The sequence below is a fragment of the Macaca thibetana genome, chromosome 8 (genome assembly GCF_024542745.1).
Source record: "Macaca thibetana thibetana isolate TM-01 chromosome 8, ASM2454274v1, whole genome shotgun sequence".
Taxonomy (NCBI): Eukaryota; Metazoa; Chordata; class Mammalia; order Primates; family Cercopithecidae; genus Macaca; species Macaca thibetana.
In genome coordinates, this window is record NC_065585.1 from 7,037,242 (window position 1) to 7,056,835 (window position 19,594).

General features: G+C 51.0%; 1 protein-coding gene across 8 annotated transcripts in view; it reads left to right on the forward strand.

The window, feature by feature from the left end:
* FAM135B (family with sequence similarity 135 member B) overlaps nucleotides 1-19,594 on the forward strand; it is a 360,700-nt gene that overhangs the window by 291,994 nt on the left and 49,112 nt on the right. For all 8 annotated transcript variants that reach the window (XM_050802604.1, XM_050802605.1, XM_050802603.1 and 5 more), the window contains one exon: nucleotides 722-771. In XM_050802604.1, coding sequence (XP_050658561.1) covers nucleotides 722-771 — 50 coding nt within the window. The remainder of the gene's footprint in view (nucleotides 1-721; nucleotides 772-19,594) is intronic.

Consider the following 19,594-nt stretch of genomic DNA (forward strand, 5'->3'; position numbering starts at 1 on the left):
GAGTTCAGTGGTGAAGTAGAGAGGTAGCTACTAATTAGGTCATCAGCACGACCGTAAGTTGCTAAGAGATGGTTTCCACTCACCTAGGCAAGCATGCTTTAATTAAAATCCATGCCAGAGCCGTGTACAAATGACTGACCACAGCATCATGGAACCAGAGGAGAGTTCAAACCCGGTCACAACTGTGACCATGAAAACAAATGGCCAGAGGCCACCTGGTTTCTGTTAATAAGATGGCCACGTTCTTCAGTATCAGAGCCGGTAGGGTTGAGCAGGAGGTTCTCAGGGTTTCTGATATTTTATCTTTAAGATAGAGATTCAAATCCATGTTCCATATATGATGCACAGATCTCTCTCTCTCTCTCTCTGTGTGTGTGTGTGTGTGTGTGTGTGTGTGTGTGTACCTGCAAAAATAGAAATAAACATGGAATCTCTCCGGGCCACACAAGTGTTGTATGAATTTGGGACGTGCTGCTTCTCATAACGGTGTGCATGGGTTGATATTGGCTTTTATCTAGTACTCAGTTCATGGCTCCAATCAGGTTTATTCTCCTGATAAGCACAATTCCATTAGGCAGTTAGAATAGGCAGAAGGTCCTCAGCAATGTGTTGGTCTCTGTGACTTTAATGCCAATGTGAAACTTTTGCTTTTTCATTTAATAGCAACTGCTGTGTTTCACTATGTGTTCATTGAATCTTACGGTTTATTTTTTCTTTCTAGAGGCCCTTGCTGTTGAAGAAACACTTTCTCAGCTGTGCTCAGAGCTGCAGGTAATTGGAGAGCTGGCGCTGGGGTCTGAATGAATGGCAGTAGTTTTGCAAGACAAATGCAGTTGCTCGCTTGCTATATAAAACAGAAGTGAAAAGACACCACTTGTGACTTCACTCTAGATACCAAGCTGGAGAAATATTCTTACATTCTGTTACCCTACATCACTGTGTTCTATAAGTATGTGCCTTGTTAGATATTTTGGAAAAACTAAACATGTTCACAGATTTTTGTTTCCCTGAAGCTTAGACTACACATATGTATTTGTCCATTACCCATCCATTGAACAAACATTTGTTGACTAGTAACTCAGTGCTTCTCACTGTGGATGACAGAATCTTGTACCTGTGCACAGATGGCCTCAGACATGGCAGGGATGCTAGATGACATGAAAACAGTGATGACAATGAAAACAGTCACGTGCATTTGCCAAAAAAAACCTCATCAAGCGTGCATTAAGAGTAAAGGCTGAATAAATATTTGACAAATGCATGCTGCTGCTATTTACTGTCTCTGGAACACTTTTACATCCCCCTTGTGTTGGATATCTGGGTGAGTACTCATTTCTATATGACGAACAGGCAAATTAAGGTTAAGGTTGGAAAGAAGTCTATACCAGGGTGACTAACACAGCTAATTAGTACTAGAAGCAGGACTCAAACTCTCATCCCCAAACCGACATCTCTGTCTGTTAAACCAGTGTTTTTCAACCCTGGCTGTACATTAGAATCATCCTTGGAACTTTAACGATGCATCTTTGCCTGAGCCTGGATGCCCAAACTGGCTGAAACAGAAGATCTGGGATTGGAGTTCGATACTGTGTTTTTATTCAAAGCTCCCCAGATGAATATTATGTGCAGCCAGGGTTGAGAACCCCTGCTTTAGAGCATGTTAGAAAGTTCGTAAAATCCATTCTCACAGTGGATGCAGAGGAGATCCCTGGAGAGGGCGGAATGCGGAGGCAGAGACCGAAGAGGGTGTTGGGAGCTTAGAGCTGAAGGGTCTTCGGGGAGGGGCCATTGGACGGCAGCCTGGGAGAAGGGGTGGGGCTTGGCTTGTAGCAATAACAGGGAAACACATGCCAAGCACTGATTATCCTAAATGCAGCGTCAGCAGACTGTAGGAAGGCAACACAGGAGTCCATTTGGAGAGTGTGTAAGAGCCACTGAGATGAGTCAAAGACCTAATGTCCACACTTGGGGGCTCATATGCTCCGACTCTGATGCAGTATTGATGATGTGTGTCTGAGTGGGCAGCTGGGTAGACAGGAGGCCCTGGGCTCCAGATGGCTACAGCTCTCATCCTTCCCCGAGTGAGCTTCAATGCACCCACTGTGTTAGGCAGGGACCAGAAGCTTCAAAGCCATGCTGGCCTGGGTTTAAATCCAGGCTCTGAGCTTCTCCTTGGAGCAGCTGTGGGACCTGAGACAATGAGCTCACCCTTTGGGGCCTGGGATTCCTCATCTACATAGTAGGTTTGTTCCGAGAGGACCACTAGAGAGCTCAAGCAAGGACCCTCCTAAGGGGTCTGCTCTTCTCTGGTGAGATGGCCTCTCCTTCCAGGGCTGGCTCGGGCTGCCTCAGGCTCCATCCCCTGAGGGCCTGGCCAGAGCCACGTACCTGTGGAGGTGCAACTCAGCATCCCAAGGGGAAACTGCTTTACTCTGTAAATTATCAGAAATTTAGTTTTAGCAATTGAAACAAGGAATACAGGAACAGGCAGCTCTCCAATTCAGCTTTTCCATTTCCCATCATGAGATCAGGCTGAAGAGCTGATTCGTGACTATTTGACTATTTGTCAATACGCCCACTCTCTTTCCTTCTGGGTGTGGCCTGCAGGTTCTCTGTGTTGGTCTCTGTGCCTGTTATGTTCAGGTTTCCAGGAGCTTCTCTTCCCTAGTCCGGGATCACCATAGCACCAGCATCACCGACTTATATTTAATCAGCAGGGATTCTCAGCCTGGCACAGTCCTAAGTGCTTGTCAATAAAATCCCCTTTAATCTTTCTATAGCCCCTGAGATTTCACCATTACCAAAGCACTTGTCCAAAGTCGCCTGGTAAGTGGTGGGAGGAATTGGTGCTCACACGCAGCAGGCCTTCTGCCTCCAGAGTCCCAGCTAGGTCACCGGACAGGGCTTGCTGCTGCACTGCGGTTGTGAGAGCAGGCAGGGACCACTGCCTGCTTTCTCCTTATACGTCACATGATGGTGCGTGGTGGCTAGTGGGTGGTAGTGGTGGGGAATCCTGTATTGCAAAGATTATGCACATCAGAGCCAGGGGGACATGGCTTTGAATTCTCTACCTACTCACTTGTGACTTTAGGCAAGTTGCTTAATCTTCATGAACCTTGATGTTCTTATCCGTAATATGGGGATAAAAATCAATCTGTTTTCACTGATGCAACCACCCAATGGGTTCACTTTACCACCGCCTAGACAGAGCTCCGTTATCAAGACAGGGGAATAGCAATAGAGAAAGAGTAATTCACACAGAGCCAGCTATACAGAAGACCTGAGTTTTGTTATTACTCAAATCAGTCTCCCCAGGCATTTGGGGATCTGAGTTTTTAAGAATAATTTGCTGAGTAGGGGCCAGTGAGTCAGGAGTGCTGATTGGTTGGGTTGGGGATGAGTCCAACTGTCCTCTTGCACTGAGTTAGTTCCTGGGTGGGGACCACGAGACCAGATGAGCAAGTTTATCAGTCTGGGTGATGCCAACTGATCCATCAAGTGCAGGGTCTGCAAAATATCTTAGGTTTTACAATAGTGATATTATTCCATAGAAGCAATTTGAGGAGGGTCAGAATCTTGTAGCCTCCAGCTGCATGACTCCTAAACCATAATTTCTAAGATTTTGGCTTGTTTGTTAGTCTTACAAAGGCAGTCTAGTGGCCGGGCGCGGTGGCTCAAGCCTGTAATCCCAGCACTTTGGGAGGCCGAGACGGGCAGATCACAAGGTCAGGAGATCGAGACCATCCTGGCTAACACGGCGAAACCCCGTCTCTACTAAAAACACAAAAAATTAGCCGGGCGAGGTGGCGGCGCCTGTGGTCCCAGCTACTCGGGAGGCTGAGGCAGGAGAATGGCGGGAACCTGGGAGGCGGAGCTTGCAGTGAGCTGAGATCTGGCCACTGCACTCCAGCCTGGGCGACAGAGCGAGACTCCGTCTCAAAAAAAAAAAAAAAAAAAAAAAAAAGGCAGTCTAGTTTACCAGGCAAGAAGGGGGTTTGTTTTGGGAAAGGGCTGCTATCTTTGTTTCAAACTATAAACCAAGTTCCTCCCAAAGTTCGTTTGGCCTATGCCCAGGAATGAACAAGGACAGCTTAGAGGTTAGAATCAAGAAGGAAGTGGTTAGTTCAGGTATCTTTCACCATCTCAGTTATAATTTTGCAATGGTGGTTTCATTGATGTCTTTTTCTCTTAGCCAATAAGCCTGGCACACTGGCTGGTTGCCTGGCTACATTGTGTGAATTTTCTCATGCAATTGATAAAATAATTCTATAAGATAAGCCATCACATTCTTTTCAGTGGGCGAAGAAACAGGGCTGACTCACACACTGACCAGAGTCACAATGCTGGCAGAACAGGGTTAGGCTGCTGGTCCCTGCGACGCTGAGCCCTCCCCAGTGTGATGCAAGCCCAGGAGGCAGCATCGGTGCAAGGAATAGAGATGGTGTCCACGAGGTCTGGCCCTGTGCAGTAAATGCAGAAAATGGAAACCATCAGGTCTAGTGCAAGTATTTATCAAATGATGGGAGCTTTGGCTTGTCATTTTTTGTGGTCATAAAGTAGAGTTTGGTGATACTCATGCCTTTGGCAGGGAATATGGTTAAATATCCAGGTTCCTTTTGTCTTCATGGCAAAAAGGATCAACGTTTTCCTGGGAACGACTGCCATCCGTCTTTTGGCCCATGAGAGTTTTTAATTTCACAAACATTTCCCCAACCCCCAGTGCTCCCCAGATCCAGTGCTCTTCAGGTCTCAGCCATGGGGACTCAGTGGTGACCCATTGCTCATGCAGCACATAGCCTAGGGAGGTGATCTTTTTACTCTGGAACTTATACTGCTTAGAAGGGCTCCTGGCACCTAGAAGCTCTGAATAAATGCTAGAATGAGTGGATGAACGGTAGCAAAGGTGAGGAAGTGACTGACCCTGGAGCCACTAATGTCACACCCCTGAGGCTATTGGCCCATCTGCAAAAGGAGCTTGGACTCAGTATGTTCATTTACTGAGCCAATGGACCTGTGTGTGCCATTGTCCTGTGTCATGCATCACCCCAAAAGCAGTGGGTAAAGGCTTCTGCCCAGACTGCAGGGCACAGTTCTGAATCAGCCAGCTGGCTGTCCAGCGTCGGGCAGGCCATAGGAGAGTGAAGTGGGGTCACAGGTACACAGTGCTCAGAACAGAGCTTGGGGCAAAATGCCGCCACGAGTGTCACTGCTGTCCTTGTCATTGTTCATCCTATTCCATGGGCCTGGTGTTGACGAAAAGAGTCAAACTCCATGAAATATTTGAGATTTATTCTGAGCCAAATATGAGTGACCATGGCTCATGACACAGCCCCAGAAGATCCTGAGAACATGTGCCCAGGGTGGACAGGCTATAGCTTGGTTTTATGCATTTTAGGGAGACTTAAGACATCAGTCAATAAATGTAAGATCTGCATTGGTTTGGTCCAAAAAGGTGGGGCAACTGAAGGCTGGGGGCGGCGAGGCTTCCAGATCATAGGTAGATTCAAAGATTTTCTGATTGGCAATTGGTTAAAAGAGGTTATCTAAAGACCTGGAATCAATACAAGGGAGTCTGGGTTAAGATAAGGGTTTGATGAGACCAAGTTCTTATTATGCAGATGAAGGCCTTTGGATAGCAGACTTCAGAGAGAATAGATGGTAAATGTTTCTTATCAGACTTAAAAAGGTGCCAGACGGTGGGAATTAAACAATGAGATCACTTGGACACAGGAAGGGGAACATCACACACGGGGCCTATTGTGGGGAGGGGTGAGGGTGGGGGATAGCGTTAGGAGACATACCTAATGTAAATGGTGAGTTAATGGGTGCAGCACACCAACATGGCACATGTATACATATGTAACAAACCTACACATTGTGCACATGTACCTAGAACTTAAAAGTATAATAATAATTTAAAAACAAGGTGCCAGACTCTTAGTTAATTCTCTCCCACATCAGAAAAACAACAACAACAACAACAAAAACATAAAGGGAAGGAGATTCTCTAACAATGTAGATTTTCTCTTAGAGAGGCCGCTTTGCAGGGTCATTCCAAAATATGTTAAATAACTATATTTTAGAGTAAAATACTTCAGTTTCTTCCAGGGCCTGCTGTCTGTTGTGTTGGTATTTCTTGCTACAAGTAGTCTTTTGTCAGTCTTAAGTCCTCTGTTTTAACATTATAATTTGCTGGTCAGCTGTGCCTGAATTCCAAAGGGAGAAAGGTATAATGAGGCATGCCCAGCCAACCATTCCTATCACAGCCTGACTAGTGCTTCAGGTTTGCATTTGAATGCCCCTGACCAAGAGGTGGGGTCCATTCAGTTAGTTTGGGGGCTCAGAATTTTATTTTTGATTTATAGTGGTGAGGGTTGTGGATGTGGCCATCGCGGTTGTAATTGGCTGGAGCTGGCATTGCAGGTGCTAAGAGAATTTACCAAGACAGTCATAGGTAAAGAAAGGCAGATTATTAAAGTACGAAGGTACGAAGATAAGTTGCAAGGGTATCACAGGCAGCAGAGCAGACAAGGGGCTGTCTGCAAAGAGTCAGAGACTGGAGGGAAGTTTTAAAGGGTCATGCTGGAAGGGCTCCTTGCAGATAAGGTTGTGCTACTGGGGCCATGTGCCGAACAAGGTATTTGGGAAAAGGATGTTGTGCCAGCAGGTTGTCCGTGATCAGCCATGTCTCAAAAAAATTGTTCTCCCGCATCTGGGACCCCTTCCTTGTTGTTGCTTAGTTATCTTACCTTATGAGGACTCCACAATGGATACAGATACCGTATTGAAGCAGGACATTTTCCCTGACCCCTTTGTAGGCAGGAACTGGAGGTAGGCACTGGAGCTAGCTGGCTGCTTCAGCACCAGCAGGGGCAAACTCCACTCACTCAAACCCATTGAGCTGAACCCCTCACAGGAGGTGAGCAGGTACAGGAGCCAGGGCAAGTGCTTTGGGATGCTCACAGGGGCAAAAGTCCATGTGGGCCTCACAGCAGCATCTAGAGGGGAGTACTCATGACCCCCAAAGTCCCAGAAGGAGTGTTACAGTCAGCGCTCTTTTAGCTTTGCCATGTGCGGATGGCTTTAAGTGTGTTAACAGCTCAGTTAACACTTTTTTTTTTTTTTGAGATGGAGTCTTGCTCTGTCGCCCAGGCTGAAGAGCAGTGGTACGATCTCAGCTCACTGCAAGCTCCACCTCCGGGGTTCACGCCATTCTCTTGCCTCAGCCTCCCGAGTAGCTGGGACTACAGGTGCCCACCACCACGCCCGGCTAATTTTTGTTAATACAGACGGGGTTTTACCGTGTTAGCCAGGATGGTCTTGATTTCCTGACCTTATGATCCACCTGCCTCAGCCTCCCAAAGTGCTGGGATTACAGAAGCGAGCCGCCCTGCCCGGCCCAGCTCAGTTAACACTTTTTCGCTTTTTCGCATGAGGTGGCTGCTTTCCGCCAATGAGGGCAGACAGTCAGTGTGACAGCCCTTTGCATCCACACCTGTGGTACGCGAGCTCTTGTTTGGCATCCAGGAAAACTCAGGTTGAAGTGATTGAAGGATGGTGAATGAATTGAGGGTGGTGAATGAATTGAAGGGTGGTGAATGTGGAGGCTTGTATTGCTGATGAAAGTGGCTCTCAGTGGGAAGGGGAGCTGGAAATGGTGTGGAGCAGGAAGATAATCTTCCCTCAGAGTTTGGCCATCCCCAGCCAGATGCCTCTGTGAAGCAACACTGTCAAGCCATCCTTCTGAAGTCAAGCTGCTTCTCTCCAGTGTGCAACCGTAGTCTCTGGGGAGGCACCCAGCTGCTTCTCCTCTTCTCCTCTGTTGGCATAGCCTGTGGTTTTTATGGGCACAGGATGGGGGGGAGGGCTGGCCATGGATGTTTTGAAAAGGCAACATTTGAGCAGGAAAATAGAAATGAATGTTCTTACTTTGGGCCACAGTTCCAGGCCTGAGGGTGGGGCCCTTGCCAGGACCTTTCCTCTTCTGTCCAGAATTTTCCTGTCTTCTGTCCCTATCAATATGTGGTAGAGGGATGCCAGGTTGATGTGTCACTAATTCTACCCAGGACAAGACTGACTCCAGTGGACGTGAGAGAGGAGGCTAAGTTGGAGCCAAGTCTGGAGAGAATACGGAGCCTCTTTTCTGTTTGCACAAAGGCAGTAGATGGAACTTGGAAGCAGCAAGGCATGAAGTGCAAGGCTGTGCTTGTGAACAGTGGGCAGGGCTGCAGGAAGGCAGAGGGCATGGGGTGACTGAGGTTCTGCGGAGAGATCCCAGGCTAATAGTGAACAGGCCTGTGTGCCCCAGGCACCATGGAGCTGAAACACATTCCCAAGTCACAGAGAGCCATGAGGAAGGAGTCTGACAAGTTGTGTAGAGAAAGGAACTACTAGGATTTGTCTGTATCCACAGACACTTTGACATCAAATGCATGGAGGTTTTCCTCACACCAACAACCTTGCCAGCTCTCTGACATAAGCTGGATGTCTAGTGATCCAATTCAAACCCAATCCTGTCTACCTGGGTTCAGCATCAGATCCCACAGGTTAGGGGTGCAGCCCCACAAGACAGGCCTCACTTGAGGTACAAGTTGTGAGTCCTGGGCCTGTAGTACTTCTGACCAATCAGCTTTACATCAGGGGTTCCCATGATGCCCTCCTCTAGGTTAATAACTTGTTGAATGACTCAGAGAACTCAGGAAGCACTTTTCTTACTGTACCTGTTCTATGACAAAGAATATTGCAAAGAATGCAGATGCATAGCAAGATGAAGAATTTCACGGGGTGAGGTTTGCAAGGAACCCAAGTGCAGGGACCTCTCGCCTGTAGAGTTCCTCCTAGCAGGTGAAGGCGTCCTCACCTGTACACCATCCTCCTGGCAGGTGAAGGCGTCCTCTCCTGTACACCATCCTCCTGGCAGGTGAAGGCGTCCCCACCTGTACACCATCCTCCTGGCAGGTGAAGGTGTTACTAACCTAGAACCTCTCTAAGACCCGTCCCTTAAAGGTTTTTATGGAGGTTCCCTGACATTAGACACTATTGATTAAATCATTGGCCATTGTTGATTAGTTCAGTCCCCAGCCCCTCTCCTTTCTCCAGAGGTCAGGGGTGGGGCTCAAACTCCCAACTCTCCAATCATGGATTGGTCTTGCTGGCAAACAGCCTCTACCCTAAAGCTATCTAAAGGTCTGTCAAGAGTCACCTCATGATTACAGGCTCAATTAGCATATGTTCAAAAGGAATTTATGAATAACAAAAGATGTTCCTGTGGCTTCAGAAATGTCAAGGGTTTTATTAATAGAAGCTCTGTGACAGAAACTGTGGAGAGAGATATATATGTATGTGTATTTATGTGGGCTGTAGGCTCTTGGCCCCCTAAAGATCCAATTTCCCAGTGAGTTACAGAAACTTACACACCACCTTAAAGTTACAGAAAGATGGAGGCTTAGATTCTGGCAAAGCAGGTTATGGGAGGGAGAGAAGAGGCTTGGCCAGCCAAGGTGGCCTTGTTGTGTAGATGAAGTCTCCCTCACAGAGAATAGGTGGTACGTGTTCCTTTTCAGACTTTTAAAGGTGTGGAACTCTCCATCCCTCCTGGATCTTGGGAAAGGCATGGAAAAGGGAGGGGACCTGGCTTCATTAATGGAGATTCTCTGCAGATACGAATTTTCCCCACTTAAGGCAGTTTTGTTAGGTCACTTCTGCCTGGTGGCCAAGCAGCAGCTTTTTCAAAATATGTCAAAGAAATATGTTTAGGGATAAGAAATTTTAATTTCCTTCTATCACAATACCATACAAGGAAAGGCAGTGAATCTTGAGGCAGGAAATGGTGATTAAGGTTAATTGCAGTCACTATAACAATGACAATACCAACATACCTGGCCTAGGGAATGCTGGCTCCCTACCGTGGTTCACCAGGCTCTATCCTTGCTGCAGCCCTGGGAGTACAAGGAGGGAGGTACTCAAGTATCCCCAATCATTTTACTTTAAGTGGACACACAGAAAAGTGGCTTCCTTAAAGTCCACAAATCACTAAGGGATGGACCCAGGGCCTGAATGCAAGGCCACCTGCATTCCATTGCAATGCTATCTTGTCTGTTTCCCACAGTGGTTCTGGTGGGAGATTCAGAGGTTAGGATGCAGGCTGCCAGTGACTTGATCAAGTATATTTTATGACAGGTCAACTAGTTGCCTTCCTTTTCTAGGGCGGTGCCCCAAGCTGCAGGGCTACCAGCTCTTGGTTTTGAGTGACTGTGTTGCCACAGGCTTTATTTTATACAAAGCAACTAAATTAGCCAACCGCTGCAGGGATGTGGCTGCATGAAGAGGGTGGAAAGGGTGAATGGGTGTGTGTTTCTGCCTACTCCTTGATTTGCTAAAGATCTGGCCTGGCTGTTAGAGTGGAAGAAACAGCACCGGCTTCCCAAAAATCCCTGCAGAGCAAGCTGAGTCAGCAGCACTGTTTAGAGGTAGAACATCGCCACCTCCTGGTCTCCCCATTCCTGCCAGTGGTGGGGTTGGGAAGGCTGGAAAGTGTTTTGGGTGATTTAAAGCAATTTGAAGACACAGAGTTCTGCAGTAGTGGAGTGATGTGGATGACTCTTTACTCCATGCGATTCTTATAAACGTTTACTTAGCATCTACTGTGTGCTGACCACTCGATTATTCACTGGGTATACAAAGGTGGAAGACAACAGCCAGGACTCGCTTGCAGCTCAATGAGAGATAGTGTTCACAGATAAGGTGGACACTGCTGATGTGGTCAGTACTGCAACCAGGGAGCGAGAGGTGAGGGGCTGCGGGAGCAAGGAGGTCCGGGCACCTTATCTTGCCTGGGGAGGTAGGGATGGAGCCTGGGACGTTGCCCTGAAAGAGTGGGAGGGTGTCAGACACCAGTCAGGGAAGGACCCTCAGGGCAGAGGGAATAGCCATGCAAAGCCCAGGGTAAGGGCCCACCAGCCTGAAGTAGCATGGGCACTTGGGGCCCACCTAGGTGGAGCTCAGGTGAGGATGCAGGGCAGGCTGGAGAGGATGCAGGATGCAGGGAGTTGGAGCAGTTACTGAGGACCCCTGCTGTGAAGCCTGATGAGGAAGTGGGGTGTGCTCCCCGCAGAGGTGGGGTGTGCTCCCCGCAGAGGACCTGCAGGTACTAATGAAACTCAGACATGTGCTTTGGTACAAACAAGTTTAACACATGCTGAGTATCAACTGGAGAGCAGTGTTGCTGTTGTGGTTTAATTTTTTATAACACAGCAATGTAGGGTTTTCTATAACACAAGAGAATTCCCTGGTTGCCCCCCAGTAAACTTCTGGGAGATCCCAAATTGTCATGTACTCTTTCCCAGAGCTGTACCCTCCTAGCAGGAACCATTAATGATAAGTACAGTTACAAAGCATCAGTGAGCAGCTTCTGACTGTGGGCAGCCTGTTTTGTTGTTTTTGGGGAGTGGCAGAGATTGTGTATTTGGGGTTTGTTTCTTTCATTTGTTTGTTTGCTTTGACCAATCCTCTTGTCAGAGGGTTTTTAAATGCATTGTTTCATTTAACATCTTTTTGAAGTCAGGGATTCTAGAGGATACTCAGGTCCCGTGAGGCCCAGTGACTTCTCAAGGTTCTGCTGTGAAGGAGCTGACCTCAAATTCAAGGGTGTAAAGAGCATAAGAGGCCCTCTGGCACACCATCTACCTTCCAACAATGAGTGAAAGAAAGCTTTTCCTTGAAACTGAGCACCTAGTCTGCACTGGTCCCATTGATTAGTATGTTACACGTGTGCTCAGTGGGTCCTCATTTGATGCTGTGATGTAGGTTTTATTAGACCTGATTCCTAGTGGGGACACTAAAGCTTTGGGGACTGGCTGTCCGCTGTGGTCACCGTTACCACTCCCTGTCCCGCAGGTCAGGGAATGCCTGGTGCTGTGACTTCACAGTACTAACTCTAGAGGGCGACCCTGAGCTTATCGAGAGCCTGCCCAGGGCAGCCGGGAACACTAAGCTCAGCTGGAGGCAGCTGGTTTGAGAAAAAACAATTTCTCTCTCCGATTTTAGGACTTCTCACACTTTAATGTGCACATGAATTACCTGGGGATCTTGTTAAAATGTGCTTTCTGATTCTTTTGAGCTGAGGTGGGGCAAGAGATTCTGCAATTCCAACTAGTTCCCTGGAGATGATGGTGCAGCTGGGATATCGTGTACCATGGTTTGAATAGTGAGTGTCTGAACTCTAAAACTTCACTGGGGGTCGCCCTTTAGGTGGACATCCGGCAGGCACATAGCCGTCTCCTGGTCCCCCTCTGCCATACCATGAAGCTGGGCACAGGGTTCAACTCTTCTCTGCCCGGCCTTTTCTGCAGCCGTACACACAGTGCATCTCTCTGGAGGTTCCAGGGGCCTTGGCAGCAATACCCAGCCTGGCTTCCTATGGCCCGTGCCATGGAATGGGAAAGCCTCTGGGCCCAGTGAGACCTCACCACATGTCAGGATCACCCTTCACAGGGCCTTCTTCTGTAACCACAAGGCACCGTATGGTGGAGACCTTGTCTGACCCATCTTTTGCTTCGCACAGCCTCCCATACAGAGTGTGCTGCAGGAAGCACGGAAACCAACGTAGGGACAACTCTCGCTGTCCTGGTTAAAAGCTCCTGGTAGTTTCTGTTCACCTGCAGGGTGAAGGCCTGATTGCTTAGGATGGAAGTCAAAGCCATGGGCATGTGATACTCCTCTCATCTGTCCCTGAGGTGCCCCAGCCCTCCTGCACACCTCGTATTTCAGACCTTCAAGGGGCAAAACTAGGGTCCTTACCCCAGTGTCTTTCTGCCAGCTACGGCCTCTGCCTGGACTATCCCATCTCACCTTGTTTTTATTCCTGACACAATCCCCATCGGCCTGCAAAGCCCAAACCAAAGGCTGCCTTCTCGGGAGACCATCTGAGATCCTGGGATCTGAGAGCTCCTGGTGAGCTCCTGTGTTTCATGATGCCGTGCTCCATCCCAGCCATGGCTCAGTTTAGTTTAATGATTTGTGTTACTTTGTTCCTGCTCCACGAAGCCATGAACTCCTGCATAGAAGGGACTGAGTTCTATTTATATTTGAAGCCTATTACGAAAACACACTAAGTGTGATAAATATTGGCTGAAGCAAAAATGCAAAAGGAGTCTCCAAATAGCACCAGGTAGAGAACAGATCCCGAAGCAATTATCAAACTGAACTCAACAAGATGTTGGATTTCATTTTTCATTGATAAAAAGTCTCCCGGAACAACCTGAATTTTCTTTCATCCACATCACCCTTAGTCCAAAGTCATGTAAGTGGAGGCACATGCAGAACTATTGCTGTGTTGTTGTTATGAGAATCCTTGAACATCTGAAGGAAAAATAAATTCCCAATGAAGGGGGTATTAAGTGAATCCCATGCCAGAAGTTTCCAGGTATATCCTGTGAGTTTAAGGAGTTTCATGCATGCGAAGTTTGCAGGAGATTCCTCCTGTCGTCTGCAAATACATATCGAAGTGAGTTGAGCAGACATGTGAGCATGCTGTTGTAATACAGCCAGTGGGACAGGAGCCAGCATGCAGGTCTACACAGCATGTAGAGGGGTTAATGAGAGGCTGCATTGCATGACAACTAAACAGAGCTTTGGAGCTGGACTTCCTGGGTCCAGACATTGCCTCCCACTTACTATCTGTAGTCTTGGGCATGTTGCTCAACCTTCGAGTGCCTTAGTTACTCCATCCATAAATTAAGAGTGATAATATTAGATTTATGGGTAGGATTACTATAAGGATTAAGTGATTAAGTAGATTAAAATTTCTGTAAAGCTCTTGGTGCACAGTGCCTTGTAACTTGCAATTGTCAGTGTTGCCATTGTTATTCTTAGACCCCCCGTCTTGTATATGTAGGAGAGGGCGCCTGGATGGATAGCACTGAACTGAGATCTAAAACAGGAGTGGACACCGCAGGTGTGTGTATGCCTGAGTGTCTATGCACACAAGGTGTTGGGGAGGGATTCTGGATAAAGATGAGGACATGCACGAAGGCAGGGGTTGTGACCAAGAAGGGGTTTGCAACCCTGGCTGCCCATTACAATCACCTGTGAAAATTTTACAAAGGTTTAATGTTTGGGCCACACCCTCAGAGAATCTGAGACGGACCCAGATATTTGTGGACTTATAGCCTCCTAGTGATTCTGATGGGTAACCATAACTGAGGACCAACGAGAGAGCACAGTTTGTTCATGGAATGTGAAGCAGGCTTCTCTTGACTTATTGTCTATTCACCTTGAAGATGCAATGTAAGTATCACCTCCTCCAGGAAGCCTTCCATGACTCTTCTACAGTACTCAGTATATATCTCTTGCACAGTACTTTACAGGTATATTATAATTATCTAATTAAATAACTATAACATGATCATACGCTTGTCCCTGGACTGTATGCATTTATGTTGGGCTCCCCAGAGCTTGGCATGCCCCTGGGACAGAACTGGCACTCAGTTGGCAGAGCAAGGGAGTGAGGAGGTGAACAAAGGTGCTTGGTTAGTGCCCAGGTGATGAGGGTGAACGTGTGGCAGACGTGGATGGCACGGCCTTTTTTCAGGGAGGGCTGCAGCTGCCTCCTTGTTAGTGTAAAGGGCATCCTCGGTCTCTGGAACAAACCCTTCCAAGCCCGCCATCTGTGACTGCACAGGCTCGGGCATCTGTGGAGAAGAAAAGTCCTCTTGTGGCTTAATTAGAAGCTTCTTTAACCTTATCTAAAGCCATTTCTATAATCAACTTGAGGAAACATAATCCTCCCAAAGACACATTTAATGAATAGCTTTTCTTTTTTCTCTTTTCCACTCTGGTGGCAGAGCTCAGGCTTCATGCTGTGTTTGCCGGTGCCACTGTGGTGGTGGTGTGGTGGTGGTGTGGTGGTGGTGTGGTGGTGTGGTGGTGGTGTGGTGGTGTGGTGGTGTGGTGGTGTGGTGTGGTGGTGGTGGTGTGGTGGTGTGGTGGTGGTGGTGGTGGTGGTGGTGGTGTGGTGTGTGGGTGGTGGTGGTGGTGGTGGTGGTGGTGTGGTGTGTGGTGTGTGGTGGTGTGGTGGTGTGGTGTGGTGGTGGTGGTGTGGTGGTGGTGTGGTGGTGGTGGTGTGGTGGTGTGGTGGTGGTGTGGTGGTGTGGTGGTGGTGTGGTGGTGGTGGTGGTGTGGTGGTGGTGGTGGTGTGGTGGTGGTGGTGGTGGTGGTGGTGGTGGTGTGGTGGGTGGTGGTGGTGGTGGTGGTGGTGGTGGTGGTGTGGTGGTGTGTGGTGGTGGTGGTGGTGTGTGTGTGTGTGGTGTGGTGTGTGTGTGGGTGGTGGTGGTGTGGTGGTGTGTGGTGGTGGTGGTGGTGGTGGTGGTGGTGTGTGGTGGTGTGGTGGTGGTGGTGGTGGTGGTGGTGTGGTGGTGTGGTGGTGGTGGTGGTGGTGTGGTGGTGGTGGGTGTGGTGGTGGTGTGTGTGGTGGTGGTGGTGGTGTGGTGGTGGTGGTGGTGGTGGTGGTGGTGGTGGTGGTGGTGGTGGTGGTGGTGGTGGTGGTGTGGTGTGGTGGGTGGTGGTGTGGTGGTGGTGGTGTGTGGTGTGGTGGTGTGGGTGGTGGTGTGGTGTGGTGGTGTGTGTGGTGTGGTGGTGGTGGGTGGTGGTGGTGTGGTGGTGGTGGTGGTGTGGTGGTGTGGTGGTGGTGGTGGTGGTGGTGTGGTGGTGTGGGTGGTGGTGTGGTGGTGGTGGTGGTGGGTGGGTGGTGGTGGTGGTGGTGGTGGTGGTGGTGTGGTGGTGGTGTGGTGGCGGTGGTGGTGGGTGTGGTGGGTGGTGGTGGCGGGTGGTGGTGTGTGGTGGTGGGTGGTGGTGGTGGTGTGTGTGGTGGTGGTGGTGGGGTGTGGTGGTGTGTGGTGGTGGTGGTGGGGTGTGTGGTGGGGGTGGTGGTGTGGTGGTGTGGTGGTGGTGTGGTGGTGGTGTGGTGTGGTGTGGTGGTGGTGGTGGTGGTGGTGTGGTGGTGGTGTGGTGGTGGGTGGTGGTGGTGGTGGTGTGGTGGTGGTGGTGTGGTGTGGTGGTGGTGGTGGTGTGGTGGTGGTGGTGTGGTGGTGGGGGTGGGGTGGTGGTGGGTGGTGGTGTGGTGTGTGGTGGTGGTGTGTGTGGTGGTGGTGTGGTGGTGGTGGTGGTGTGGTGTGTGTGGTGGTGGTGGTGGTGTGGTGGTGTGGTGGGTGGTGGTGGGGTGGGTGGTGGTGGTGTGGTGGTGTGGTGGTGGTGTGTGGTGTGTGGTGTGGTGGTGTGGTGGTGGGTGTGGTGGTGGTGTGTGTGGTGGTGTGGTGGGGTGGTGGTGGTGGTGGTGTGGTGGGGTGTGTGGTGGTGGTGTGGTGGTGTGGTGGTGGTGGTGGTGGGTGGTGTGGTGGTGTGGTGGTGGTGGTGGTGGTGGTGTGGTGGTGGTGTGGTGTGGTGGTGTGGTGGTGGTGTGGTGGTGTGGTGGTGTGGTGGCGGTGTGGCGGTGTGGTGGTGTGGTGGTGGTGTGGTGGTGTGTGTGGGGTGTGGTGGTGTGGTGTGGTGGTGGTGGTGGTGTGTGGTGTGGTGGTGTGGTGGTGGTGGTGGGGTGGTGGTGGTGGTGGTGGTGGGTGTGGTGGTGGTGGTGGTGGTGGTGTGGTGGTGGGTGGTGGTGGGCGGTGTGGTGGTGGTGGGGTGGTGGTGGTGGTGTGGGTGTGGTGTGGTGTGTGTGTGGGTGTGTGTGGTGGGGTGTGGTGGTGGTGGTGTGGTGGTGTGTGTGGTGGTGTGGTGTGTGGGTGTGGTGGTGTGGTGGTGTGGTGGTGGGGTGTGGTGGTGGTGTGTGGTGGTGTGTGTGGTGTGTGGTGGGTGGTGTGGTGGTGGTGGTGTGGTGGGTGGGGTGGTGGTGGTGTGGTGGGTGTGTGTGGTGTGGGTGGTGGGTGTGTGGTGGTGGGGTGTGGTGGTGGGGTGGCGGTGTGGGTGGTGGTGTGTGGCGGTGTGGGTGGGGTGGTGGTGGGGTGGTGTGGTGGGGTGTGGTGGTGGTGGTGTGTGGTGGTGGTGTGGTGGTGGGTGGTGTGGTGGTGTGGTGGGGTGTGGTGGTGGTGGTGTGGTGGTGGTGTGGTGGTGGTGTGGTGGTGGTGGTGGTGGTGGTGGTGGTGGTGTGTGTGGTGGGTGGTGTTGTGGTGGTGGTGGTGGTGGTGGTGTGGTGGTGTGTGGGTGGTGGTGGGTGGTGTGGTGGTGGTGGGTGGGGGTGGTGGTGGTGGTGTGTGGTGTGGTGGTGGTGGTGTGTGGTGGTGGTGGGTGGTGGTGTGGTGGTGTGGTGGGGGTGTGGCGGTGTGGCGGTGTGGTGGTGTGGGGTGGTGGTGGTGGGGGTGTGTGTGGTGGTGGTGGTGGTGGGTGGTGGTGGTGTGGTGGTGTGGTGGTGGTGTGGTGGTGTGGTGGTGTGGTGGTGTGTGGTGGTGTGTGTGGTGGTGGGTGGTGGTGTGGTGTGTGTGGTGGGTGGTGGTGGTGTGGTGGGTGGTGGGGTGTGGTGGTGTGTGTGGTGGGTGTGGTGGTGTGGTGGGGGTGGTGGGGTGTGTGGTGGCGGTGTGGTGGCGGGTGGTGGGGTGGTGGTGTGGTGGGGGTGTGGTGGTGGTGTGGTGGGGTGGTGGTGGTGTGGTGGGTGGTGGTGTGTGGTGTGGTGGCGGTGTGGTGGTGGTGTGGTGGTGGTGGTGGTGGTGTGGTGGGTGTGTGTGGTGGTGGTGTGGTGTGTGGGTGTGTGGTGGCGGTGGGGGTGGTGGTGGTGGTGTGGTGTGTGGTGTGGGGTGGTGGTGGTGGTGGTGGTGGTGGTGTGGTGGTGTGGTGGTGTGGTGTGTGGTGGTGTGGTGGTGGTGTGGTGTGTGTTGGGTGTGGTGTGTGGTGGTGGTGGTGGTGGTGGTGTGTGTGGTGGTGTGGTGTGTGTGTGTGGTGGTGGGTGGTGGTGTGTGGTGGTGGTGTGTGTGGTGGTGTGGTGGTGGGGTGTGTGTGTGGTGGTGGTGGTGGTGGTGGTGGTGGTGGGGGTGGTGGTGGTGGTGGTGGTGGTGTGGTGGTGGTGTGTGGTGGTGGTGGTGTGGTGGTGGTGGTGGGGTGGTGGTGGTGGTGTGTGTGGTGGTGTGGTGGGTGGTGGTGGTGGTGGTGGTGTGGTGGTGGTGGTGGTGGTGTGGTGTGGTGGTGTGGTGGTGGTGGTGGGTGGTGGTGGTGGTGGGTGGTGGTGGGTGTGGCGGTGTGGCGGTGTGGCGGTGTGGCGGTGTGGTGGTGGTGTGGTGGTGGTGGTGGTGTGTGTGGTGGTGGTGTGGTGGTGGTGTGGTGGTGGTGTGGTGGTGGTGTGGTGGGTGTGGTGGTGTGGTGGTGTGGTGGTGTGGTGGCGGTGTGGTGGTGGTGTGGTGGCGGTGTGGTGGCGGTGTGGTGGTGGTGGTGTGGTGGTGGTGTGGTGGTGTGGTGGTGTGGTGGTGTGGTGTGGTGGTGGTGGTGTGGTGGTGGTGCTGTGAGTGAGGGCACAAGGAGCCTGGGAGAGGCAGTCTGAGTTCCGGAGGCCTGGGACACCTCCCACGGACACCGAGCCACCTATTCATTTTGTAAAGAGTCACCGACCCCCATTCTCTGTCAGCTGTTGTGCTAGAGGCTGGGAATACTCAGAAGGCTAAAGCTCAAAATGCAGGCAAATGGCAAACAGGGACGTAGGAAGTGAAGCCAGCAACTTGTGGGTGGAGGTGCTATGAGAGGTGCCTGTGCGGGTCAAGTCGACGTCAAGAAGGATCTTAGACTTACACGCGGAGCATTGGAGAAGGTTCAGAAGAGTCGTCAGAAGCAATATGGACTGTGTGTGGACTCTCTGAATTTAAAATAAATGTTGACATTATTTAGGAAAAAAAAAAAAAAAAAAAAGAGTCACAAAATTGGTTTCTGAAATGGTTACCTGGTAGAGGACAGACAAGGCCAAAGTGATGAAGAGAAGAAGAAAGGAACTGGAAGGTGACGGGGGAAGGTGGGCAGGGAGACCAGCAGCCTGAACAAGGGCCTAGTGTGTGTGCAGCCCACTGCCAGCAGGTTAGTGTGGCTGGGAACGGGAGCGCACTGGGCTAGGACGGGAGGTGGGCAGAGGTGAGGTGGGGGACGTTTTCAGGGGCAGTCGTGCCACATGCTGCTGCAGAAGGTTGGGTCTTATTATGAGAGGCACTGGTTCAATAATCGGTACAGAAGTCACTTACGGTTCATCCAAAAGCCTCACTGTCTAGCTAGGAGGTTTTGTAATGACTGACCCTGCCCGCCATATTCACCATTCAACTTTTACTTTTCTTTTCTTCTTTATTTTTTTGAGACAGAGTCACTCTGTCGTCAGGCTGGAGTATAGTGGCACGATCTCGGCTCACACAACCTCCGCGTCCCAGGTTCAAGCAATTCTCCTGCCTCAGTCTCCAGATTAGCTGTGACTATAGGTGCCTGCCACCACCCCTGGCTAATTTTTTTGTATTTTTAGTAGAGACAGGGTTTCACCATGTCGGCCAGGATGGTCTCGATCTCTTGGCCTCATGATCTGTCCGCCTCAGCCTCCCAAAGTGCTGGGATTACAGGTGTGAGCCACCGTGCCCGGCCCTAATTT